The 21,347-nt window shown below is 58.0% G+C and overlaps 1 protein-coding gene across 1 annotated transcript; it reads right to left on the reverse strand.

The window, feature by feature from the left end:
- Positions 1-1,565: 1,565 nt before the first annotated feature.
- Positions 1,566-20,347, reverse strand: C13H17orf75 (chromosome 13 C17orf75 homolog). Its single transcript, XM_066587752.1, has 10 exons — positions 20,091-20,347; positions 12,266-12,328; positions 12,061-12,186; positions 11,117-11,248; positions 9,843-9,903; positions 9,610-9,729; positions 5,430-5,494; positions 5,228-5,364; positions 4,993-5,096; positions 1,566-4,653 (listed from the first exon to the last, which is right to left on the reverse strand). Exons 1-10 carry the CDS (start codon positions 20,225-20,227, stop codon positions 4,414-4,416), a joined length of 1,185 nt encoding a protein of 394 aa, XP_066443849.1. The 5' UTR covers positions 20,228-20,347; the 3' UTR covers positions 1,566-4,413.
- Positions 20,348-21,347: the final 1,000 nt, after the last annotated feature.

A 21,347-nucleotide genomic window follows, 5' to 3' on the forward strand; every position in this document is an offset into this window, starting at 1 on the left:
GTGGCTTCTTAGGAAGATATCCTAGTACTTGTTTACCCACTTCCAACTCCAATGGTAATTGGCTGGCGTGCTCTAGTGGTTCCAAGCTGTACGTGTCATAATAGAGCCTTAATGACATCACAATGCAGCTTATGAGAACATGTTGGGGCATGTTCGCGCGTTGCTGCGAAGACAGACATACATACATACTACGTTTTTATATATCTAGATGACGGCAGCAGCGACCACTGAGGTTTACCGCTGGGGTATGTCACTCTTATTACTAATGGGGGGAGTGTCACTATTATTACTGCTGTGGGATGTCACTATTATCGCTGGGGTGAAGGTGTCACTATTACCGCTGGGGTATGTGTACATGTGGCAGAAATGGGCAGGGCTCTTTCAGAATAGACCGGGTGCAGATTTTGACTGCTTTTTAGATGCGGAAATGCTGCAGAATTTTCCACAGAAATCTCCGCTGAGGACATTCTGCAGTATTTCCGCGTCCAAAAAGCAGTCAGAATCTGCACCCAGTCTATTCTGAAACAGCCTTGTCCTTTTTAGAACGACGGGGGTAAAATCATACGTTGTGATAAGCCCCGCCCCCTGACGTGTTGGCACTTTGCGATACATAAGTGGGTTTTGGGTTGTAGTTTGGGCACTCGGTCCCTAAAAGGTTCGCCATCACTGGCCTAGTACATGTTTGCCCACTTCCAACTTCAATGGAGACTGACTGTAAATGGCTGGCGTGCTCTAGTATTTATGGTTTCAAGCTGTACGTGTCATTGCATACAGTCTATCTATCTATCTATCTATCAGGGTTATTGCATACAGTCTATCTATCTATCTATGACATCAGGAAATGAGAGAATTAGATTTTGTAGGCCGCTGCTTCCCCCTTGCGGGCTGAATAAAATAGCCGTTGGGTGGAACATACAATTTATCCGGCTGCTGTGGCTTCTTAGGAAGATATCCTAGTACTTGTTTACCCACTTCCAACTCCAATGGTAATTGGCTGGCGTGCTCTAGTGGTTCCAAGCTGTACGTGTCATAATAGAGCCTTAATGACATCACAATGCAGCTTTATAGAACATGTTGGGGCATGTTCAAGGGCGTCCGATGTTGATGACATCAGTGATGACATCACAATAGCAGGTGGCTTACTTATTCGATCTACGTGGGGGGGGGGCGTAACTTTCGACGACGCTCGCGCGCCATTTATCGTAGGATATTTGTACTATGCCTATAATCTTCCCAGGAGTGTACTCAACAACTTCCCAAAGTTTCATGGCGATCGGATGAATGGTGTAGTAGCGCATAAAGGACAAACACGCACGCACGCAGACAGACATACATTCAATTTTATATATATAGATATAGATACACACCAGGGAGAGAAGGACAAAAACCCTGAGACAGATGCATGGGTGCAGAAATGTCATTACTGTGAAGTCATTGGACCCCTGATCCCAAGGAGATCCTGGACCAACCTCAAATCTCCAGCGTGAGCAGCTGAGAGATCAGTTGGTAAACACCTGCGAACCTGAATGATATGTTGTGTGCAGCATACAATGACTATGTAGTAGTATTGGTCCAGCACAGTAACTTTATTTAGTACAGAGTACAGAGAAATAGTACGGACACGGTTGGACTCGCATCACAGGGACATCTGTAGTGCAGCACATCGCACACAGAGGGCACCAAGGGTGCGATATCTGAAATGGTTGGAGAATAAAGTATAGAAGCACAGAGACATACACAGTATATACTGTACACTGGTCAGCCAGAACATTAGCTCTACTGACAGGGGAAGTCATTACCTTGTAGCAATGACACCTGCCAAGGGGAGTGCGGTATTCAGGGCAGCAAGTGAAATGTCAGTTCTTGAAGTTCAATTTTTGAAAATCATAAAATTATGACGAGCGAGACCAGATTCACCCCCTGATTACTAGTTGCAGAATGTACAATAAAACTCCACTCGTTAGGGAGTGGTGCCTTAATCCCTCAACAGACACATTACATTTGGAACACCTCTCATATAAATATATTTAGCGCAGAACTCAGTCGCCTTAAGGGCATTTTAACACCTTAATGACTAAGGTGACCAACTAATTTTAGCCTAAGAACCAGTAAGTCATTTCCACTTGTGTCTTCCAGGGGTCTGAACGCTTATTTTTTCGGCAATGTAGCTGTATAATACCTTGTATTTTGTGGGCCAATATCGGGTCCATATAATGTATTGATTGACTGTATTATTTTATAACATGAGTCGTTATAGATGTGGCGATACTAATTATGTATGGGGTTCTTACTTTTTTAATAGTGAAAGACTTCTGTAAGAATGTTCAGATGCCGCAGTCAGCATTGAGTGCAGCACCTATAGGGTTAAATAGTGTAGAGGAGTGATTAGAGATAAGCAAGTTCTCATTTTTCAACTCCTTTCCTGGAAAAACAAAAAACAAAAGTGACCATCAAAGAGTGATAACATGAGCAAACATTTATGTCACCCCGCCCCAGTGATAGAGAGAAAGAGACAGGAGGATCACAGAGCTTCTCTGCTGCCAGCTCCTCACCCTTCCACTCTACTCTGCGCACACGGACTGAAAAGCAAAAGCTATAAATTTAGTATCGCTGACCTCACTTCAAAAAGCAGGTTTAGTGGGATGCTCAAAGTACGCACTAGTTTCTACTTATCAAAAGTGATCCAAAGCAGGACAACTTGTGAATCAATGACAAAGGCATGGGGTCTTAAGGCTCACTAATGTGCATGGGGAGTGAGGGCTAGCCCTACTGGTCTAATCCCACAAAAGAGTTACTGTAGCACAAACTTCAGAATTTTTTTTTTTTTACTGTTGACTCATAGAAAGGTACCAAAACACAAAGTGTATAGCAGCTTGCTGTGTATGTGGCTGCGCAGCCACAGACTGGTCAGGATGCCCAATGCTGACTCATCCATTGCAACAGCTCCTAAAATGGATAAGGGGGCATGAAAACTGGGTTGTGGTGCAATGAAGAAAAGGGGCGCCTGGTCTGATAAATTACATTATTATATTACTAACAACCTTCTAGAGGGATTGCACAGTAAAACATGATTAACTTTCACATGCACCAGCTACCTAAACATTGCTATAGACCAACTACACCCCTTCATGCCAAAAAGGTATTCCCTAATGACCTCTTCCAGCAGGATAATGCCCCCTGCCACACTGCAAAAAAATGTGCAAGGTGTTGACTTGGCCTCCAAATTCTCCAGATCTGAATCCAATCAAGCATTTGTGAATTGTGATGGAAAAACAAGTTGGATACGGGAGGCCTCAACTTAGAGAATTTAAAGGATCTGCTACTGCCCGATACCACAAGACCCCGTCTGAAGACGAATGGATTGCACACCCCGATGGTGCAGAGCTGTGCGGGTAGAAATAAACACAGTGGTCAGTGTGGCTGCAAGCAGTGCCGAGATGCAGCTTTACCGCAAGTCGACATAGATTTCAAATCAACTGTTAACCATGCAGGTAAATAGCCGCTTCACCTGTGAAACCATGGCCATTAACAGTCAATTGGAAAACCTTATTGTTTCTTGATAAACAACATGTTGGTGTGGTTTTTGGTTACCTTGTGGGCGCTGCTGTGTGCGTCTTACCCTTTTGGCAGAAAGAGGGTGAACTTCACAATATTAATGTTATGGCTGATCACTGTAAAAGGACTAGTCACTAGTGTGCAATCATGGGGGGGCGGAAAGAGTCCAGATGGGGGTTGTAGTCATTCAACCTCCCACCCGCACTGGGATGCATGCGAAGGGGAGATAACAGCTTTAAAACGAACCATCCTCATAAATCATTCACTCTTACTACACCTCTGCACCCAACCGCAACCCCATAGTGTTAGCAACTCTGATGAGGGGCTTAATGGCGCAAGAGGCAGATTAGTAGCGGAACGGAGGTTGCAAGTAAACCTGCTACAACCATATTCCCAAAGTCCATATCTCCGCCACACTTCCAGTTTATAGTCCGCAGCAGTTAGAACAGACAGATGGAAGTTTAAAAGTAATTCAGATATAACATAAAAATTAAAGTGGCTACTATAGAGTAAAAACCCACAATAGTGGGTGAGGGGCCTGTCCTGGGGAGGCTCATGGTCTTCATGGGGCCTCCTAAAAAATGATGAGTGGACCCTGGAGGCAGGTACAGAAGCTTCAGAGTGGCAGAGGTGTCTATAAACCACTTACAGCCGATCCTGGCCCTGCCACCTCCTCAATCACATCCAGTATCCTAGTCCATTAGTATGGAGCCGCCATATTATGAGGGTAGTGGTTTCAATATTAATGGCGGTCACAAGGGGGCAGGCCTCTGTAACACACACACACACACACACACACACACACACACACACACACACACACACACACACACACACACACACACACACACACACGGATTACGAGGGGTTGGGAGGTTTGGAGTAGTGGACAGAGAAGCCTTCCTCATGGATGAACTCCTCCAGCACTTGCACTACGCTCCGGGCCTCCGGCATCTCCGTGTGCTCCACCTTTACAATCTGCAGCAGGAGGTCATCATTTCCGCAGTTCTTCAGGAAGTTGTAACAGCGGAAAAGAGCATAATGGCTGCTCTCTGCCTGGCGGATCAGTCTCTTCAGATTGTTCATGTCCTGAATGACCTGGAACAGGAGCAGAGAGACTGGATGACCACAGCCCTGTTCAATCAGAAATCAGATTTCATCCTTTTTCTGCCACTGCAGGCAGTTGAAAGCTGCTTTTTAATTGGCTGTACATATTGAAGACTGGGCTTACCACTATGGCGATGCGTCAGTAGGACACGGCTAAGATCATTCGCTCCAAGTCAAAAGTAGTCATAAACTCTCCACCTCTAACAGCAGGCACTCAAGCTACTGCTTTGTCCACTGTGATTTACACTGCAGCTCTGCTTATTCCCATAGGCTGCTGTGTATAATCAGAAGCTCATAAGTCAAAGCTAGAAAGAGCTGCAGGGTTCTCACCTTTAGCTTGAAGTTTTCCAGTTTCTGGCGGAAAAGGAAGGGGCTTCCTCCATCGTAGCTGTTGATGAAGACCTGCATCCAGTTTTCACAGAAGCGATTACTGACTGCAGAGATAAGAGGAGATCGGCCTTAATCAGTAGGTGACACTATCCCAATTCCTGCCTGAGGAGAATACATAGAAACAAGGACATTCAGCGGAGATGAACAGTAGAAGCAATCATCCCCCGGGACTAACCTGCATTAACCAGCTCCGGCTGACCATCCCTGAAGTCCACCGTAACAGATCGTTGCTGCCTCTCGGTCATTGCGATACACAGGGACGTCATGGTGCCCTCCTGTACTAAGCCCTGCAGGCCAGCCGAGCTCAAGAACCTGCAGCAGAGAACGGGCAGTAAGGATCCTGCTGGGCAGTGAGGGGTGGATGCAGTGATACATACCGGCGGATGTCATTCTGCGTCTGCTCGCTGGAGTTTATGACATCCACAGGAGTGTAGCTCAGCGCCTGGATGGAGAGTAAAACATACAATAGTTGTAGGTGCATCAGATGGAGGTTATACATGTATCAAACCCATACATACAGTTGTGGTCAACGTTATTGGCAAGCCCTGGATAATAGGTATATCATGTAAATCACCTACTAAAGTGTTTAGTCAAACTGCTTGGAAATATATATATATATATATATATATATATATATATATATAAAAACACACTCGTGTGTGATACAGAAAAGTACAAGACGCAAAAGTAAAATTTAAAAAAACTTTGCAGATCAAGGATACAAAACTGAAAGCAATGCTAGGAGACGATTAATGGCACATAAGTACAAAATCAGGCTAATGCTGCATTTAGATGTAACGATTATCGTTTAAACAAGCGACAGTAAATAATAATCATCGGTTTAACCGCAGGCCAATGACGGGACGAACAAAAATTGTGCACTTTTCGTTAGTCGTCCAGTTTCAGCAGGAATAAAAAATCATCGCCGGCTCATTAACTTATCGTTGCGTTTAAACGCTCCCCGCTTTGTATAACATAGGAACGTGCACATGGAACGAGAAGTGAACGATGCTCAACGATGATCTGCCTCTAAACAGGGTGACAGTGCTGACAAGTTAGTGGTGACGTCACCTGCTTTTTCAAGTGAGAACTGGCTGGTCTAAAAGAAGGCATAACCTGTAACTATAAATTAGACTCACCTGTCCCCACCCTCTCAGTGCTCACATGACTGTAATTAGCCTATGAATGGTGGCTTTGTTCCTTAAAAACCCAGGTTTTATTCCTTGTTCACAATGGCAAAGACAAGAGAGTTGTCCGAGCATAGCAGAAAGGCCTTTATCAACAATCACAAGCAGTCTAAATGCTTCAGGACAATCTCCAAGACCTTGGGATCCCGACTTCAATAGTTCAAAAAGTTATCAAGAAGTTTTCAACTCACAGAGCAGTCAAAAATCTTCCAGGATGTGGTGAAAAGAGGAACATTGAGGGGCCGTGGCTTCAGCACAGACCTTAAAGCACTCTGTTATGACAGCTCAGCAAACTAGGGGTTAAACTGACCAGGACTCCTCCATCCTGAAATGACCATGGGGAAGAAGCACAGTGGCTCTTTTGTGGCTCGATTCCTTTGCTCATAGCCCGAGCAGCTATCCTTGCCTGGGGTTTCCAGCATGCTGCCAGCCAGCTACCTGTCCTCCCAGCGGGTGGATGCCACACAGCCTGCGCTGCCTCCTGTTAGCGCTGTAGCAGGGATGCCATCTCCTCTTACCACCAGGCAGCCACTATAGAGGTAGGAGAGGCTTACAATGACCTGTGGAGTGTTACCTCTGCTGCAGGACTGACAGTAACGGTACAATCTAATTGAGCTATGGGGTACGGTGTATCGGTTGCCTACATGTCCAACTTGGAATACCAGATATCCTTTCTGCAGGTAACTCACATTCATCACGATTGTTCCTAAGTTGACCAATACTCATTTTCCAGTGGCTACAGGCTGGGAGTTTCCATTTTACTGTCCGGTTCTATCCTTTGGGAACACCTGGAAGCTTGCAGGGGTGAGGTAGGTAGATACCTATTCATCAAGGGCAAGTATGCCAATACCTTGACAACCCTGGCATCCGTGGAACAGTTTAAGGAGGACAACCTTATACTGGGGGCAGGGGTTTTTAATTGTCTGGTACAAGCTGACAAATGAGACTTCTTGCCTATATGCAGTGAACTATCCCCTCTTATTGCAACAATTAAGAACTGATCGTGGACACAAGAGTCTTCTTCTGGCTCAGTAGATGTTCCATTTTTAATATTCTCCTCCAGTTACTATATTACAACAAGCCCTTCCAATTGATATTCCACCCTTATTCTTCAGATCTCTCTTCTTCATGAGGACTAGATTCAACTCAGGAGGCAAACCAGCTAGTCTTGCACTCTCCATCCAAAGATCACCAGTGGGCTAGGATTACCCACCACATTAACATATTACCACGCTTCTCACTTACTACAGATTGTTGATTGGTGTGGACTTGGTGCAAGTTATGGGCCTCGGTGGAGCGGACCTTCTTTACCACTCCTCTGGGATTACCTTGGGGCCAGACATTTGCATATCTGGCACATTCACCTGGGTCAGCTTTGTTTGTTCATTTACAAAGAATATTGTACCCCATCTTCAGTGAAACATAGTGGAGCATCCATACTGTTGTGGGTCTGCAGGTCTTGAACAGGATATGTTTACACAGTGGAATTTTTCAGAGTGAATTCCGCCTCAAAAACTACGTAAAAACCTGTGGTTATCTTTGCGTTTTTTGGCGCTGATCCGCACGTGGAATTCGCCCTGTCACTTGTTGATGCAGAAAGGTGATTTTCTACGCCAGAATTCTGCACACAGTTTTGCACCCTAAACAGTGGCAGAAAATTGTAGATTTTGACACAGTTTGAAGCAAAATTCACATAAGAAAATTGTGCTGTGGATTCCACCATGTGAACAATGAAATAAGAGGATGATCAGAGCATCTGAGAGCAAAATTGGCTTCCAAGCGTAAAGCCCCTCTTACACGGGACGAATGTGAGGCAAACAAATGCCCGCCACTCGTCCCTGCAGGTACTCGCTCCCGCGCTGCTGCATAGGAGCGGCCAGCAGGGGGCCAGGGTGGCTGAAGGAGATTTCACTCCCCACTCTCCCACACCCTTCTCCATTCACTTAACACAGCGGATGGTCAATACTGAACGGCTGCTGTCTACACCAAATGATCATCGTTCAGCTCATCGTCCATCATTTATGCAGCCTAAACGATAGATGATGAGTGTTCAGTGTAAACAGCAGCCGTTCAATACTGAACAGCCGCTGTATTAAGTGAATGGACAGGGGCGGGGGAAAGCGAGGAGAGAAATCTTCTCCAGCCGCCCCGCTGTAAGCCAGTGATACTAGCTCCTGTGTAACAGCACGAGAGCAAGTACATGTGGGTACGAGTGTCGGGCATATTTTGCCCGACATTCATCCCGTGTAAATGGGGCTTTAGAAAACTTGGTTTGAGTCAAATACAATGGGTCCTACAGCAGGATAATGACCCAAAGCAAACGAATGTTAAAACTGGCCAGCAATGAGTCCTGATCTCAATCCAGCAATCAAGATAGCATGAATGACAATTTGAGCGATCATTTTGCATAAACTACTAATGGGCACTAATGCCCATTAGTATCTTATTAGCTTCAACCGAGGCTCCCTTCGCTGAATGCAGATAACAGCGGGTGGTCTGTTATCTGCATACAGACCCTTTGTTCTGCCTCTGGACTGCAGGTGAATACAATGTAATCAGCGCTCCTGTGGGGAACTCACTATGCGGTCCCTGTTATCAGCTGGCCGGCCGAACAATGGTTTTTATGCTGAACTAAAAATCATTGTTCGGCCGAAAAGCAAATGATCGTAGCATTTACATGTAACAATTATCGTTCGATCAAATTTTGAATGATAATCATTGCGTGTAAATGGGCCTTTACTATTGGGGAAAGGAATCCTGCAAATATTCAAGAACTTGAGAGAACTGTAACAGAAGAAACTGCCAGCAGACCCGAGCAAGAAGCTCCCAGATGGCTACAAAACCTGTCTGGAGATGGCCATTGTGGTGGCAGGTTGTGTAACCAAGTATTATTGTAGATTTAAAAAATACAATACAAAGTTAGTATGTATCCACTTATTTCTTAAGAGATTGGCTTTTTTATACTAAACAATCAAGGGTGCCAATAATGTTGACCACAACTGTAACCACACATACTCGGATATGTGGTATGTCTGGCCTAATCTTGCATACAAAACTCCAAACGCAACAGGTCAGCTGCTTATTTAACAAGTTTCGTGACAGCCCCCTTCCATAAGTCCTTATTAGAGACCCCCTGGTGCACCAATATATTACACGGTTACGTACTCATGTACAACCAATGCAGGGGAAAATACGTGACCGGGTGAAACCCCGGGTGAAACCCCCCTCCCCCAGTGATAGAAGCTGACGGCCGGGGGTTCCAGGAGCCACACTATTCTACTGATACGCTGGTGGCAGCATTATCTGGAGTCACTCCGGTTCTAGAAATGTACCTCATAACCCAATGGCAAACATCACCACCCCAGCTCACCGCATGCAGCAAGTAAGCCAGCTTTTCCTGGAAGAGGTTCACCATCCGATGGATGGGCAACACGGAATCTTCATACCAGCAGCTGAGATGTGCCCGGATCTCCAACTGCAGGTCATGCACCTACAGGGAAGATGAGAAGGAGAGAATTACAGAGAAGACTAGAATCGGATGAGATCAGACATCATGAGAGGACATAGAAGCAGATGAGACTATTATTTGGGTCTTGTTCTTACCTGGGCTGCCTGTAGTTTACTCTTAATGCCTTCCGTATAACAGTCCAGCTCAAGTCTGAAAGTAGCATCTTAAGGAAATACAAAAGGTGACAACACTGGACATTGTGTAGCTGCCATTACTGCTTTAACCGCAGTGGCCATCACTAGTTATCACTTTGTGATGCAGGTTGCTCTCCAGCGCCACACTTGTCCATGGGTTGTATCTGGTATTGCAGCTCAGCTGCCATCCCCTTCAACAGAGCTGACATGCAATAACCACACACAACCCTATGGACAAGGGCGGCGCTGTGTTTGGAAGAAAGCAGCCATGTTAAAGGGGTTGTCCCGCGCCGAAACGGGTTTTTTTTTTTTTCAACCCCCCCCCCCCCGTTCAGCGCGAGACAACCCCGATGCAGGGACTGAAAAAAAGAACAGCACAGCGCTTACCTGAATCCCCGCGCTCCGGTGACTTCTATACTTACCGGTTGAAGATGGCCGCCGGGATCCTCTACCTCCGTGGACCGCAGCTCTTCTGTGCGGTCCATTGCCGATTCCAGCCTCCTGATTGGCTGGAATCAGCACGTGACGGGGCGGAGCTACACAGAGCTACACGGAGCCCCATTGAAAACAGAAGAAGACCCGGACTGCGCAAGCGCGTCTAATTTGGCCATTAGGCCATTTTAGACGGCGAAAATTAGACGGCAACCATGGAGACGAGGACGCCAGCAGCGGAGCAGGTAAGTGAAAAACTTTTTATAACTTCTGTATGGCTCATAATTAATACACAATGTACATTACAAAGTGCATTATTATGGCCATACAGAAGTGTATAGACCCACTTGCTGCCGCGGGACAACCCCTTTAAACCTTGGACAACCCCTTTAATCCTAATCCAAGAAAAAGGGGACCTTGTGGCACAAGCGGTTTCTATTATGTCTTAAACCCCTCATTTTCTAGGGATTACTCACCTTGTATTATACTCCAGAGCTTCACTCACATTTCTGCAGCTTCAGAGCTCAAACCTCCCAGTAACCCCTGCCTATTTAGGGTCTGCAGAGCCTGGGATTAGACAGGGAAAGTACACTGGGGCAACATTGTGGACATCAGCTGTATACACCTGGGTGGTGAGGTCACACCAAGTAATATGTGGGTACCAACTACATGTAGACACTGTGGAAATTAGGGTAATGGGGGGCCCCATCTTAGCTTTTACATTGTAAAGAGATGGACTTCACTGTGAACACTCTGCTGCTGCCTCAGTGTGTACAATGCCAAGCGGTAACAGAAAAAGATATAGATCCAGGCCTTTTTCGGTGCCCCCCAGGAAGCAAATGATGTACTCAGGTGAGGGGGGTCCGGGCTCTGTGTAGTCCTCTGGTTTACATTGTATCAGGCAGTAGTAACAACCCAGCGTGTATTCAGGGTAGCTGCAAAGAGGAACTTCACACACATTAGAGAGATGGCGACCCCTGGACCAGCGCATAGTACCAGGGAGAGGTCATGTGACTGGTCGCCAGTGACATTGTTGGCCATCTTCAAATTACAATACAGGTCATTACAGATACGATTAAACCAAATATGTGGAATTCTTAAAAGAAAATTTAATACACATAGGGAAAATGACAAAAAAATTATTGTAACACTTCTTATGTCCCTAAAGGGGACCTGAGCCATAGAAACTATAATAAAGCATTGCAGGACAGAAGGAATAGTGATCATAAGCAATGGCAAGCCGGGGTGATAGTACATGATGCAATAGGGGGTTAGCGGGGGGGGGGGGGGGGGGGTCGCTGCCATTATGTACCCCCGCTGTTGCAGTGGGAGGCCGGCTATCTGTAACAGACAACTCCCGCTGCGGGATCGCGGTGCTCAGCTTCTGATTCCGCGCCATCCACATGATGTAAGGTTACGACCTGTCGCATTAAGTACCATGCCGCTAGGGTATAAACTTATGCCCTGTGGTGTTAAGGGGTTAAGGCCAGAGCGCACCAATAGTTTGATGCTTCCGACTTAGGGTGCTTTTACAGGAAACGATTATGGTTCAGATCCTGCGAGAATCTGAAGATTACCTTCCAGTGTGAACAGGCAGTTATCACTTCTGAACGACCGCCTGTTTACTGTGAATGGAGGCGGGTGGGCTGGAATAATCCCCGGCCACTCTGCTCCCGTTTACTAGAGATGATCGTTCCTGTGTAAAGGCACCCTTGGATTGGAGAATGCAAGGCACACTACTACTTACCCAAGGTCTACAGATGCCACGTTACCCATCCCCTCAAACATGGCCCCTCGGGACAAGCGCTTGGCTATGAAGCCCCTGAGCTCCGGCTCGCTCTCAGCAGCAAGGTTAGTATCCATCAGAGACAGGCTGAAGAGAGAAACACACAGCAGTGACATCAGCAGGGCAAGTGTAACGTCAGAGGAGGAGCAGCACATGGTGCACTCACCTGAAGTCTTCCCCACACTGACTGCCCACTGCGCCACTCTCGTCCTCATCCTGCTGGGAAACGCTGGAAGGAAGAAGCAGAGGTCAGCGGAGAAGGGGGGGCCCTACACCCAGCGGGGGAGCAAGGGGCACTCCACCCTGCGGAGGAGCAAGGGGTCCGGGGGGGGGCACTCCACCCTGCGGAGGAGCAAGGGGTCCAGGGGGGGGTGGGGTGGGGGGCACTCCACCCAGCGGAGGAGCAAGGGGTCCGGGGGGGGGGGGGGGGCACTCCACCCCTCGGAGGAGCAAGGGGTCCGGGGGGGGGGGTGGCACTCCACCCAGCGGAGGAGCAAGGGGTCCGGGGGGGCACTACACCCAGCGGAGGAGCAAGGGGTCCGGGGGCACTACACCCAGCGGAGGAGCGAGGGGTCCGGGGGGGCACTACACCCAGCGGAGGAGCGAGGGGTCCGGGGGGGGGGAGGGCACTCCACCCAGCGGAGAGCAAGGGGTCCGGGGGGGGGGGGGGGCACTCCACCCAGCGGGCACTCCACCCAGCGGAGGAGCAAGGGGTCCGGGGGGGGCACTCTACCAGCGGAGGAGCAAGGGGTCCGGGGGGGCACTCTACCCCAGCGGAGGAGCAAGGGGTCGGGGGGGGCACTCTACCCAGCGGAGGAGCAAGGGGTCCGGGGGGGCACTCTACCCAGCGGAGGAGCAAGGGTCCGGGGGGGGCACTCTACCCAGCGGAGGAGCAAGGGGTCCGGGGGGGGGCACTCTACCCAGCGGAGGAGCAAGGGGTCCGGGGGGGGCACTCTACCCAGCGGAGGAGCAAGGGGTCCGGGGGGGGGCACTCTACCCAGCGGAGGAGCAAGGGGTCCGGGGGGGGGGCACTCTACCCAGCGGAGGAGCAAGGGGTCCGGGGGGGGGGCACTCTACCCAGCGGAGGAGCAAGGGGTCCGGGGGGGGGCACTCTACCCAGCGGAGGAGCAAGGGGTCCGGGGGGGGAACTCTACCCAGCGGAGGAGCAGGGGGTCCCGGGGGGGGGGCACTCTACCCAGCGGAGGAGCAGGGGGTCCTGGGGGGGGGCACTCTACCCAGCGGAGGAGCAAGGGTCCGGGGGGGGGGGGGGGGGGAGGGCACTCCACCCAACGGAGGAGCAAGGGGTCCGGGGGGGGGGGGGGGGGAGGGCACTCCACCCAACGGAGGAGCAAGGGGTCCGGGGGGGGGGGGCACTCCACCCAGCGGAGGAGCAAGGGGTCCGGAGGGGGGGGGGGCACTCCACCCAGCGGAGGAGCAAGGGGTCCGGAGGGGGGGGGGGGCACTCCACCCAGCGGAGGAGCAAGGGGTCCGGAGGGGGGGGGGCACTCCACCCAGCGGAGGAGCAAGGGGTCCGGAGGGGGGGGGGGCACTCACCCAGCGGAGGAGCAAGGGTCCGGAGGGGGGGGGGGGCACTCCACCCAGCGGAGGAGCAAGGGGTCCGGGGCGGGGGGCGCACTCCACCCAGCGGAGGAGCAAGGGGTCCGGGGCGGGGGGCGTACTCCACCCAGCGGAGGAGCAAGGGGTCCCGGGGGGGGCACTCCACCCAGCGGAGGAGCAAGGGTCCGGGGGGGGAGGGGGGCACTCCACCAGCGGAGGAGCAAGGGGTCCGGGGGGGGGGGGGGGGGTACTCCACCCAGCGTAGGAGCAAGGCGTCCGGGGGGGGGGGGGGGGGGGGGGGCACCTTGACAGCTCACCGGTCGTACCGCAAGGGGCAGGGGTCCGAGGCGGGGGGGCGGCACTCCACCCAGCGGAGGAGGAAGGGGTCCGAGGGGGGAGGGCACTCCACCTAGCGAGGAGCAAGGGTCCGGGGGGGGAGGGCACTCCACCCAGCGAGGTGCAAGGGGTCCCGGGGGGAGGGCACTCCACCCAGCGGAGTGCAAGGGGTTCCGGGGGGGGAGGGCACTCTACCCAGCGGAGGAGCAAGGGTCCGGGGGGGGGAGGGCACTCTACCCAGCGAGGAGCAAGGGGTCCGGGGGGGGGGGAGGCACTCTACCCAGCGAGGAGCAAGGGGTCCGGGGGGGGGGGGGGGAGGGCACTCTACCCAGCGGAGGAGCAAGGGGTCCGGGGGGGGGGGAGGGCACTCTACCCAGCGGAGGAGCAAGGGGTCCGGGGGGGGGGGGAGGGCACTCTACCCAGCGGAGGAGCAAGGGGTCCGGGGGGGGGGGGGGGAGGGCACTCTACCCAGCGGAGGAGCAAGGGGTCCGGGGGGGGGGGGGGGAGGGCACTCTACCCAGCGGAGGAGCAAGGGGTCCCGGGGGGGGGGGGGGGAGGGCACTCTACCCAGCGGAGGAGCAAGGGGTCCGGGGGGGGGGGGGGAGGGCACTCTACCCAGCGGAGGAGCAAGGGGTCCGGGGGGGGGGGGGGGGGGGGAGGGCACTCTACCCAGCGGAGGAGCAAGGGGTCCGGGGGGGGGGGGGGGGGGGGGGGAGGGCACTCTACCCAGCGGAGGAGCAAGGGGTCCGGGGGGGGGGGGGGAGGGCACTCTACCCAGCGGAGGAGCAAGGGGTCCGGGGGGGGGGGGGGGGGGGGGGGGGGAGGGCACTCTACCCAGCGGAGGAGCAAGGGGTCAGGGGGGGGGGGGGGGGGAGGGCACTCTACCCAGCGGAGGAGCAAGGGGTCCGGGGTGGGAGGGCACTCTACCCAGCGGAGGAGCAAGGGGTCCGGGGGGGGGAGGGCACTCTACCCAGCGGAGGAGCAAGGGGTCCGGGGGGGAGGGCACTCTACCCAGCGGAGGAGCAAGGGGTCCGGGGGGGGGGAGGGCACTCTACCCAGCGGAGGAGCAAGGGGTCCGGGGGGGGAGGGCACTCTACCAGCGGAGGAGCAAGGGTCCGGGGGGGGGTGAGGGCACTCTACCCAGCGGAGGAGCAAGGGTCCGGGGGGGGGGAGGGCACTCTACCCAGCGGAGGAGCAAGGGGTCCGGGGGGGGGGAGGGCACTCTACCCAGCGGAGGAGCAAGGGGTCCGGGGGGGGGGAGGGCACTCTACCCAGCGGAGGAGCAAGGGGTCCGGGGGGGGGAGGGCACTCTACCCAGCGGAGGAGCAAGGGGTCCGGGGGGGGGAGGGCACTCTACCCAGCGGAGGATGCAAGGGGTCCCGGGGGGAGGGCACTCTACCCAGCGGAGGAGCAAGGGGTCCGGGGGGGGGGGGGAGGGCACTCCACCCAGCGGAGGAGCAAGGGGTCCGGGGGGGGGGGAGGGCACTCCACCCAGCGGAGGAGCAAGGGGTCCGGGGGGGGGGGGGGCACTCCACCCAGCGGAGGAGCAAGGGGTCCGGGGGGGGGGCACTCCACCCAGCGTAGGGTGGAGTCCGGGGGGGGGGGGGGCACTCCACCAGCGTAGGGTGGAGTCGGGGGGGGGGGCACTCCTCCAGCGGAGGAGCAAGGGGTCCGGGGGGGGGGGCACTCCACCCAGCGGAGGAGCAAGGGGTCCGGGGGGGGGGGGGGGAGGGCACTCCACCCAGCGGAGGAGCAAGGGGTCCGGGGGGGGGGAGGGCACTCCACCCAGCGGAGGAGCAAGGGGTCCCGGGGGGGGGAGGGCACTCCACCCAGCGGAGGAGCAAGGGGTCCGGGGGGGGGGAGGGCACTTCACCCAGCGGAGGAGCAAGGGGTCCGGGGGGGGGGGGGCACTCCACCCAGCGTAGGGTGGAGTCCGGGGGGGGGGGCACTCCACCCAGCGGAGGAGCAAGGGGTCCGGGGGGGGGGGGGGGCACTCCACCCAGCGTAGGTGGAGTCAGGGGGGGGGGGGGCACTCCACCCAGCGGAGGAGCAAGGGGTCCGGGGGGAGGGCACTCCACCCAGCGGAGGAGCAAGGGGTCCGGGGGGGGGGAGGGCACTCCACCCAGCGGAGGAGCAAGGGGTCCGGGGGGGGGGGGAGGGCACTCCACCCAGCGGAGGAGCAAGGGGTCCGGGGGGGGGGGGGAGGGCACTCCACCCAGCGGAGGAGCAAGGGGTCCGGGGGGGGGGGGGGGGCACTCCACCCAGCGTAGGGTGGAGTCCGGGGGGGGGGGGGGGGGCACTCCTCCAGCGGAGGAGCAAGGGGTCCGGGGGGGCACTCCTCCCAGCGTAGGGTGAGTCCGGGGGGGGGGGGCACTCCACCCAGCGGAGGAGCAAGGGGGCCGGGGGGGGGGGGGGCACTCCACCCAGCGGAGGAGCAAGGGGCCGGGGGGGGGGGGCACTCCACCCAGCGGAGGAGCAAGGGGCCGGGGGGGGGGTGGGCACTCCACCCAGCGCGAGGAGCAAGGGGTCCGGGGGGGGGAGGGCACTCCACCCAGCGGAGGAGCAAGGGGTCCGGGGGGGGGAGGGCACTCCACCCAGCGGAGGAGCAAGGGGTCCGGGGGGGGGGGAGGGCACTCCACCCAGCGGAGGAGCAAGGGGTCCCGGGGGGAGGGCACTCCACCCAGCGGAGGAGCAAGGGGTCCGGGGAGGGCACTCCACCAGCGGAGGAGCAAGGGGTCCCGGGGGGAGGGCACTCCACCCAGCGGAGGAGCAAGGGGTCCGGGGGGGGGGAGGGCACTCCACCCAGCGGAGGAGCAAGGGGTCCGGGGGGGGGGGAGGGCACTCCACCCCAGCGGAGGAGCAAGGGGTCCGGGGGGGGAGGGCACTCACCCAGCGGAGGAGCAAGGGGTCCGGGGGGGGGAGGGCACTCCACCCAGCGGAGGAGCAAGGGGTCCGGGGGGGGGGGGCACTCCACCCAGCGTAGGGAGGAGTCCCTCGGGGGGGGGGGGCACTCCACCCAGCGTAGGGTGGAGTCCGGGGGGGGGGGGGGCACTCCACCCAGCGGAGGAGCAAGGGGTCCGGGGGGGGGGGAGGGCACTCCACCCAGCGGAGGAGCAAGGGGTCCGGGGGGGGGGGGAGGGCACTCCACCCAGCGGAGGAGCAAGGGGTCCGGGGGGGGGAGGGCACTCCACCCAGCGGAGGAGCAAGGGGTCCGGGGGGGGGGGGAGGGCACTCCACCCAGCGGAGGAGCAAGGGTCCGGGGGGGGGGGAGGGCACTCCACCCAGCGGAGGAGCAAGGGGTCCGGGGGGGGGGGAGGGCACTCCACCCAGCGGAGGAGCAAGGGGTCCGGGGGGGGGGGGAGGGCACTCCACCCAGCGGAGGAGCAAGGGGTCCGGGGGGGGGGAGGGCACTCCACCAGCGGAGGGAGCAAGGGGTCCGGGGGGGGGAGGGCACTCCACCCAGCGGAGGAGCAAGGGGTCCGGGGGGGGGGAGGGCACTTCACCCAGCGGAGGAGCAAGGGGTCGGGGGGGGGGGGGCACTCCACCCAGCGTAGGGTGGAGTCCGGGGGGGGGGGCACTCCACCCAGCGGAGGAGCAAGGGGTCCGGGGGGGGGGGGGGGCACTCCACCCAGCGTAGGGTGGAGTCCGGGGGGGGGGGGCACTCCACCCAGCGGAGGAGCAAGGGGTCCCGGGGGGAGGGCACTCCACCCAGCGGAGGAGCAAGGGGTCCGGGGGGGGGGAGGGCACTCCACCCAGCGGAGGAGCAAGGGGTCCGGGGGGGGGAGGGCACTCCACCCAGCGGAGGAGCAAGGGGTCCGGGGGGGGGGGAGGGCACTCCACCCAGCGGAGGAGCAAGGGGTCCGGGGGGGGGGAGGGCACTCCACCCAGCGGAGGAGCAAGGGGTCCGGGGGGGGGGGGGGGCACTCCTCCCAGCGTAGGGTGGAGTCCGGGGGGGGGGGGCACTCCACCCAGCGGAGGAGCAAGGGGGTCCCGGGGGGAGGGCACTCCTCCCAGCGTAGGGTGGAGTCCGGGGGGGGGGGGGCACTCCACCCAGCGGAGGAGCAAGGGGTCCGGGGGGGGGGGGGCACTCCACCCAGCGGAGGAGCAAGGGGCCGGGGGGGGGGGGCACTCCACCCAGCGGAGGAGCAAGGGGCCGGGGGGGGGGGGCACTCCACCCAGCGGAGAGCAAGGGGCCGGGGGGGGGGGGGCACTCCACCCAGCGGAGGAGCAAGGGGCCGGGGGGGGGGGGCACTCCACCCAGCGGAGGAGCAAGGGGCCGGGGGGGGGGGGGGGGCACTCCACCCAGCGGAGGAGCAAGGGGCCGGGGGGGGGGGGGGGGCACTCCACCCAGCGGAGGAGCAAGGGGCCGGGGGGGGGGGGGCACTCCACCCAGCGGAGGAGCAAGGGGCCGGGGGGGGGGGCACTCCACCCAGCGGAGGAGCAAGGGGCCGGGGGGGGGGGGGGCACTCCGCCCAGCGGAGGAGCAAGGGGCCGGGGGGGGGGGGGGCACTCCGCCCAGCGAGGAGCAAGGGGCCGGGGGGGGGGCACTCCACCCAGCGGAGGAGCAAGGGGCCGGGGGGGGGGGGGGCACTCCACCCAGCGGAGGAGCAAGGGGCCGGGGGGGGGGGGGCACTCCACCCAGCGGAGGAGCAAGGGGCCGGGGGGGGGGGGGCACTCCACCCAGCGGAGGAGCAAGGGGCCGGGGGGGGGGGGGGGGGCACTCCACCCAGCGGAGGAGCAAGGGGCCGGGGGGGGCACTCCACCCAGCGGAGGAGCAAGGGGCCGGGGGGGGGGGGGCACTCCACCCAGCGGAGGAGCAAGGGGCCGGGGGGGGGGGGGGGGGGCACTCCACCCAGCGGAGGAGCAAGGGGCCGGGGGGGGGGGGGCACTCCACCCAGCGGAGGAGCAAGGGGCCGGGGGGGGGGGGCACTCCTCCCAGCGGAGGAGCAAGGGGCCGGGGGGGGGGGGGCACTCCTCCCAGCGGAGGAGCAAGGGGCCGGGGGGGGGGGGGCACTCCACCCAGCGGAGGAGCAAGGGCCGGGGGGGGGGGCACTCCACCCAGCGGAGGAGCAAGGGGCCGGGGGGGGGGGGCACTCCACCCAGCGGAGGAGCAAGGGGCCGGGGGGGGGGGGGGGAACTCCACCCAGCGGAGGAGCAAGGGGGGGGCACTCCACCCAGCGGAGGAGCAGGGCCGGGGGGGGGGGGGGGCACTCCACCCAGCGGAGGAGCAAGGGGCCGGGGGGGGGGGCACTCCACCCAGCGGAGGAGCAAGGGGCCGGGGGGGGGGGGGCACTCCACCCAGCGGAGGAGCAAGGGGCCGGGGGGGGGGGGGCACTCCACCCAGCGGAAGGAGCAAGGGGCCGGGGGGGGGGGGCACTCCACCCAGCGGAGGAGCAAGGGGCCGGGGGGGGGGGGCACTCCACCCAGCGGAGGAGCAAGGGGCCGGGGGGGGGGGGGCACTCCACCCAGCGGAGGAGCAAGGGGCCGGGGGGGGGGCACTCCACCCAGCGGAGGAGCAAGGGGCCGGGGGGGGGGGGCACTCCACCCAGCGGAGGAGCAAGGGGCCGGGGGGGGGCACTCCACCCAGCGGAGCAAGGGGCCGGGGGGGGGGGGCACTCCACCAGCGGAGGAGCAAGGGGCCGGGGGGGGGGGGGGCACTCCACCCAGCGGAGGAGCAAGGGGTCCGGGGGGGGGGGGGCACTCCACCCAGCGGAGGAGCAAGGGGTCCGGGGGGGGGGGGGCACTCCACCCAGCGGAGGAGCAAGGGGCCGGGGGGGGGGGCACTCCACCCAGCGGAGGAGCAAGGGGCCGGGGGGGGGGGCACTCCTCCCAGCGGAGGAGCAAGGGGCCGGGGGGGGGGGGCACTCCACCCAGCGGAGGAGCAAGGGGTCCGGGGGGGGGGGGGCACTTCCCCCAGCGGAGGAGCAAGGGGTCCGGGGGGGGGGGGGCACTTCCCCCAGCGGAGGAGCAAGGGGTCGGGGGGGGGGGGGGGCACTTCCCCCAGCGGAGGAGTGGTGAAGGGGGCACTACATACAGAGGAGAAGGGGGCACTACACACAGAGGAGGAGGGGGCACTACACACAGCGGGCGCCGCTCACCCCCCAGCCTGCTGGTACCGGTACAGGCAGTAGTAGTTGTCACCAGGCCGCTCTGCCCTCCTCTCGTCGCCGCCATCATCGCTCCTCACGTCATCCCCATCCACGGACTCGGCAAAGGAGCTCTGCACCGCTAACATCCCCGCAGCACCTTGACAGCTCACCGGTCCTACCGCAATACCCGTCCCCCGGAGCCGACACAATAGTTCCGGGAACAGAACGTTCCGCCCCTCCCGAGGCAACCTGACAGCAGACAGGGAGAGAACAGCGCAGTCTTGTGTTGTCAAGCCCCCGAGAAGAGCCTGTGAGGGGCTGTAATACTGCTATATCCCCGCAGAGCTTTGTGATGGGCTGTAATACTGCTATATCCCCGCAGAGCTCTGTGAGGGGCTGTAATACTGCTATATCCCCGCAGAGCTCTGTGAGGGGCTGTAATACTGCTATATCCCCGCAGAGCTCTGTGAGGGGCTGTAATACTGCTATATCCCCGCAGAGCTCTGTGATGGGCTGTAATACTGCTATATCCCCTCAGAGCTCTGTGAGGGGCTGTAATACTGCTATATCCCCTCAGAGCTCTGTGAGGGGCTGTAATACTGCTATATCCCCTCAGAGCTCTGTGAGGGGCTGTAATACTGCTATGATCCCCTCAGAGCTCTGTGAGGGGCTGTAATACTGCTATATCCCCGCAGAGCTCTGTGAGAGGCTGTAATACTGCTATATCCCCGCAGAGCTCTGTGAGGGCTGTAATACTGCTATATCCCCGCAGAGCTCTGTGAGGGGCTGTAATACTGCTATATCCCCGCAGAGCTCTGTGAGGGGCTGTAATACTGCTATATCCCCGCAGAGCTTTGTGATGGGCTGTAATACTGCTATATCCCCGCAGAGCTCTGTGAGGGGGTGTAATATTGCTATATCCCCGCAGAGCTCTGTGAGGGGCTGTAATAGAGTTGGGCTGTATGCAGAACTCTCTCAGGAGATTAGAATAGTGTTGCCCCTCCTGTAGAGCTTTGTGCAGAGTGTACTGTATTATAGTACTAGGAAACTATAATACCAGTGTTTCCTTTGGCACACAGCTCTGCTACTTGCACGTCACACACAACACACACAGCTGTGCTACATGCACGTCACTCACACACACACAGCTCTGCTACATGCATGCGTCAGAGACACACATAGCTCTGCTACATACATTTCACACACACAGCTCTCTTACATACATGTCACGCACACCACACACAGCTCTGCTACATGCATGCGTCG

Source organism: Eleutherodactylus coqui, chromosome 13 (assembly GCF_035609145.1).
Source record: "Eleutherodactylus coqui strain aEleCoq1 chromosome 13, aEleCoq1.hap1, whole genome shotgun sequence".
NCBI classification, from domain to species: domain Eukaryota; kingdom Metazoa; phylum Chordata; class Amphibia; order Anura; family Eleutherodactylidae; genus Eleutherodactylus; species Eleutherodactylus coqui.

Excerpts from the sequence above, each read along its gene's own strand:
- C13H17orf75 (XM_066587752.1), bottom strand. The coding sequence starts at position 20,227 with ATGTTAGCGGTGCAGAGCTCCTTTGCCGAGTCCGTGGATGGGGATGAC. Across the intron at positions 11,249-12,060 it reads GTGGCATCTGTAGACCTTGG|CTACCCTGAATACACGCTGG; the intron begins GTAAGTAGTAGT and ends TCCTCTTTGCAG. Across the intron at positions 5,097-5,227 it reads GCCGGAGCTGGTTAATGCAG|TCAGTAATCGCTTCTGTGAA; the intron begins GTTAGTCCCGGG and ends TTATCTCTGCAG.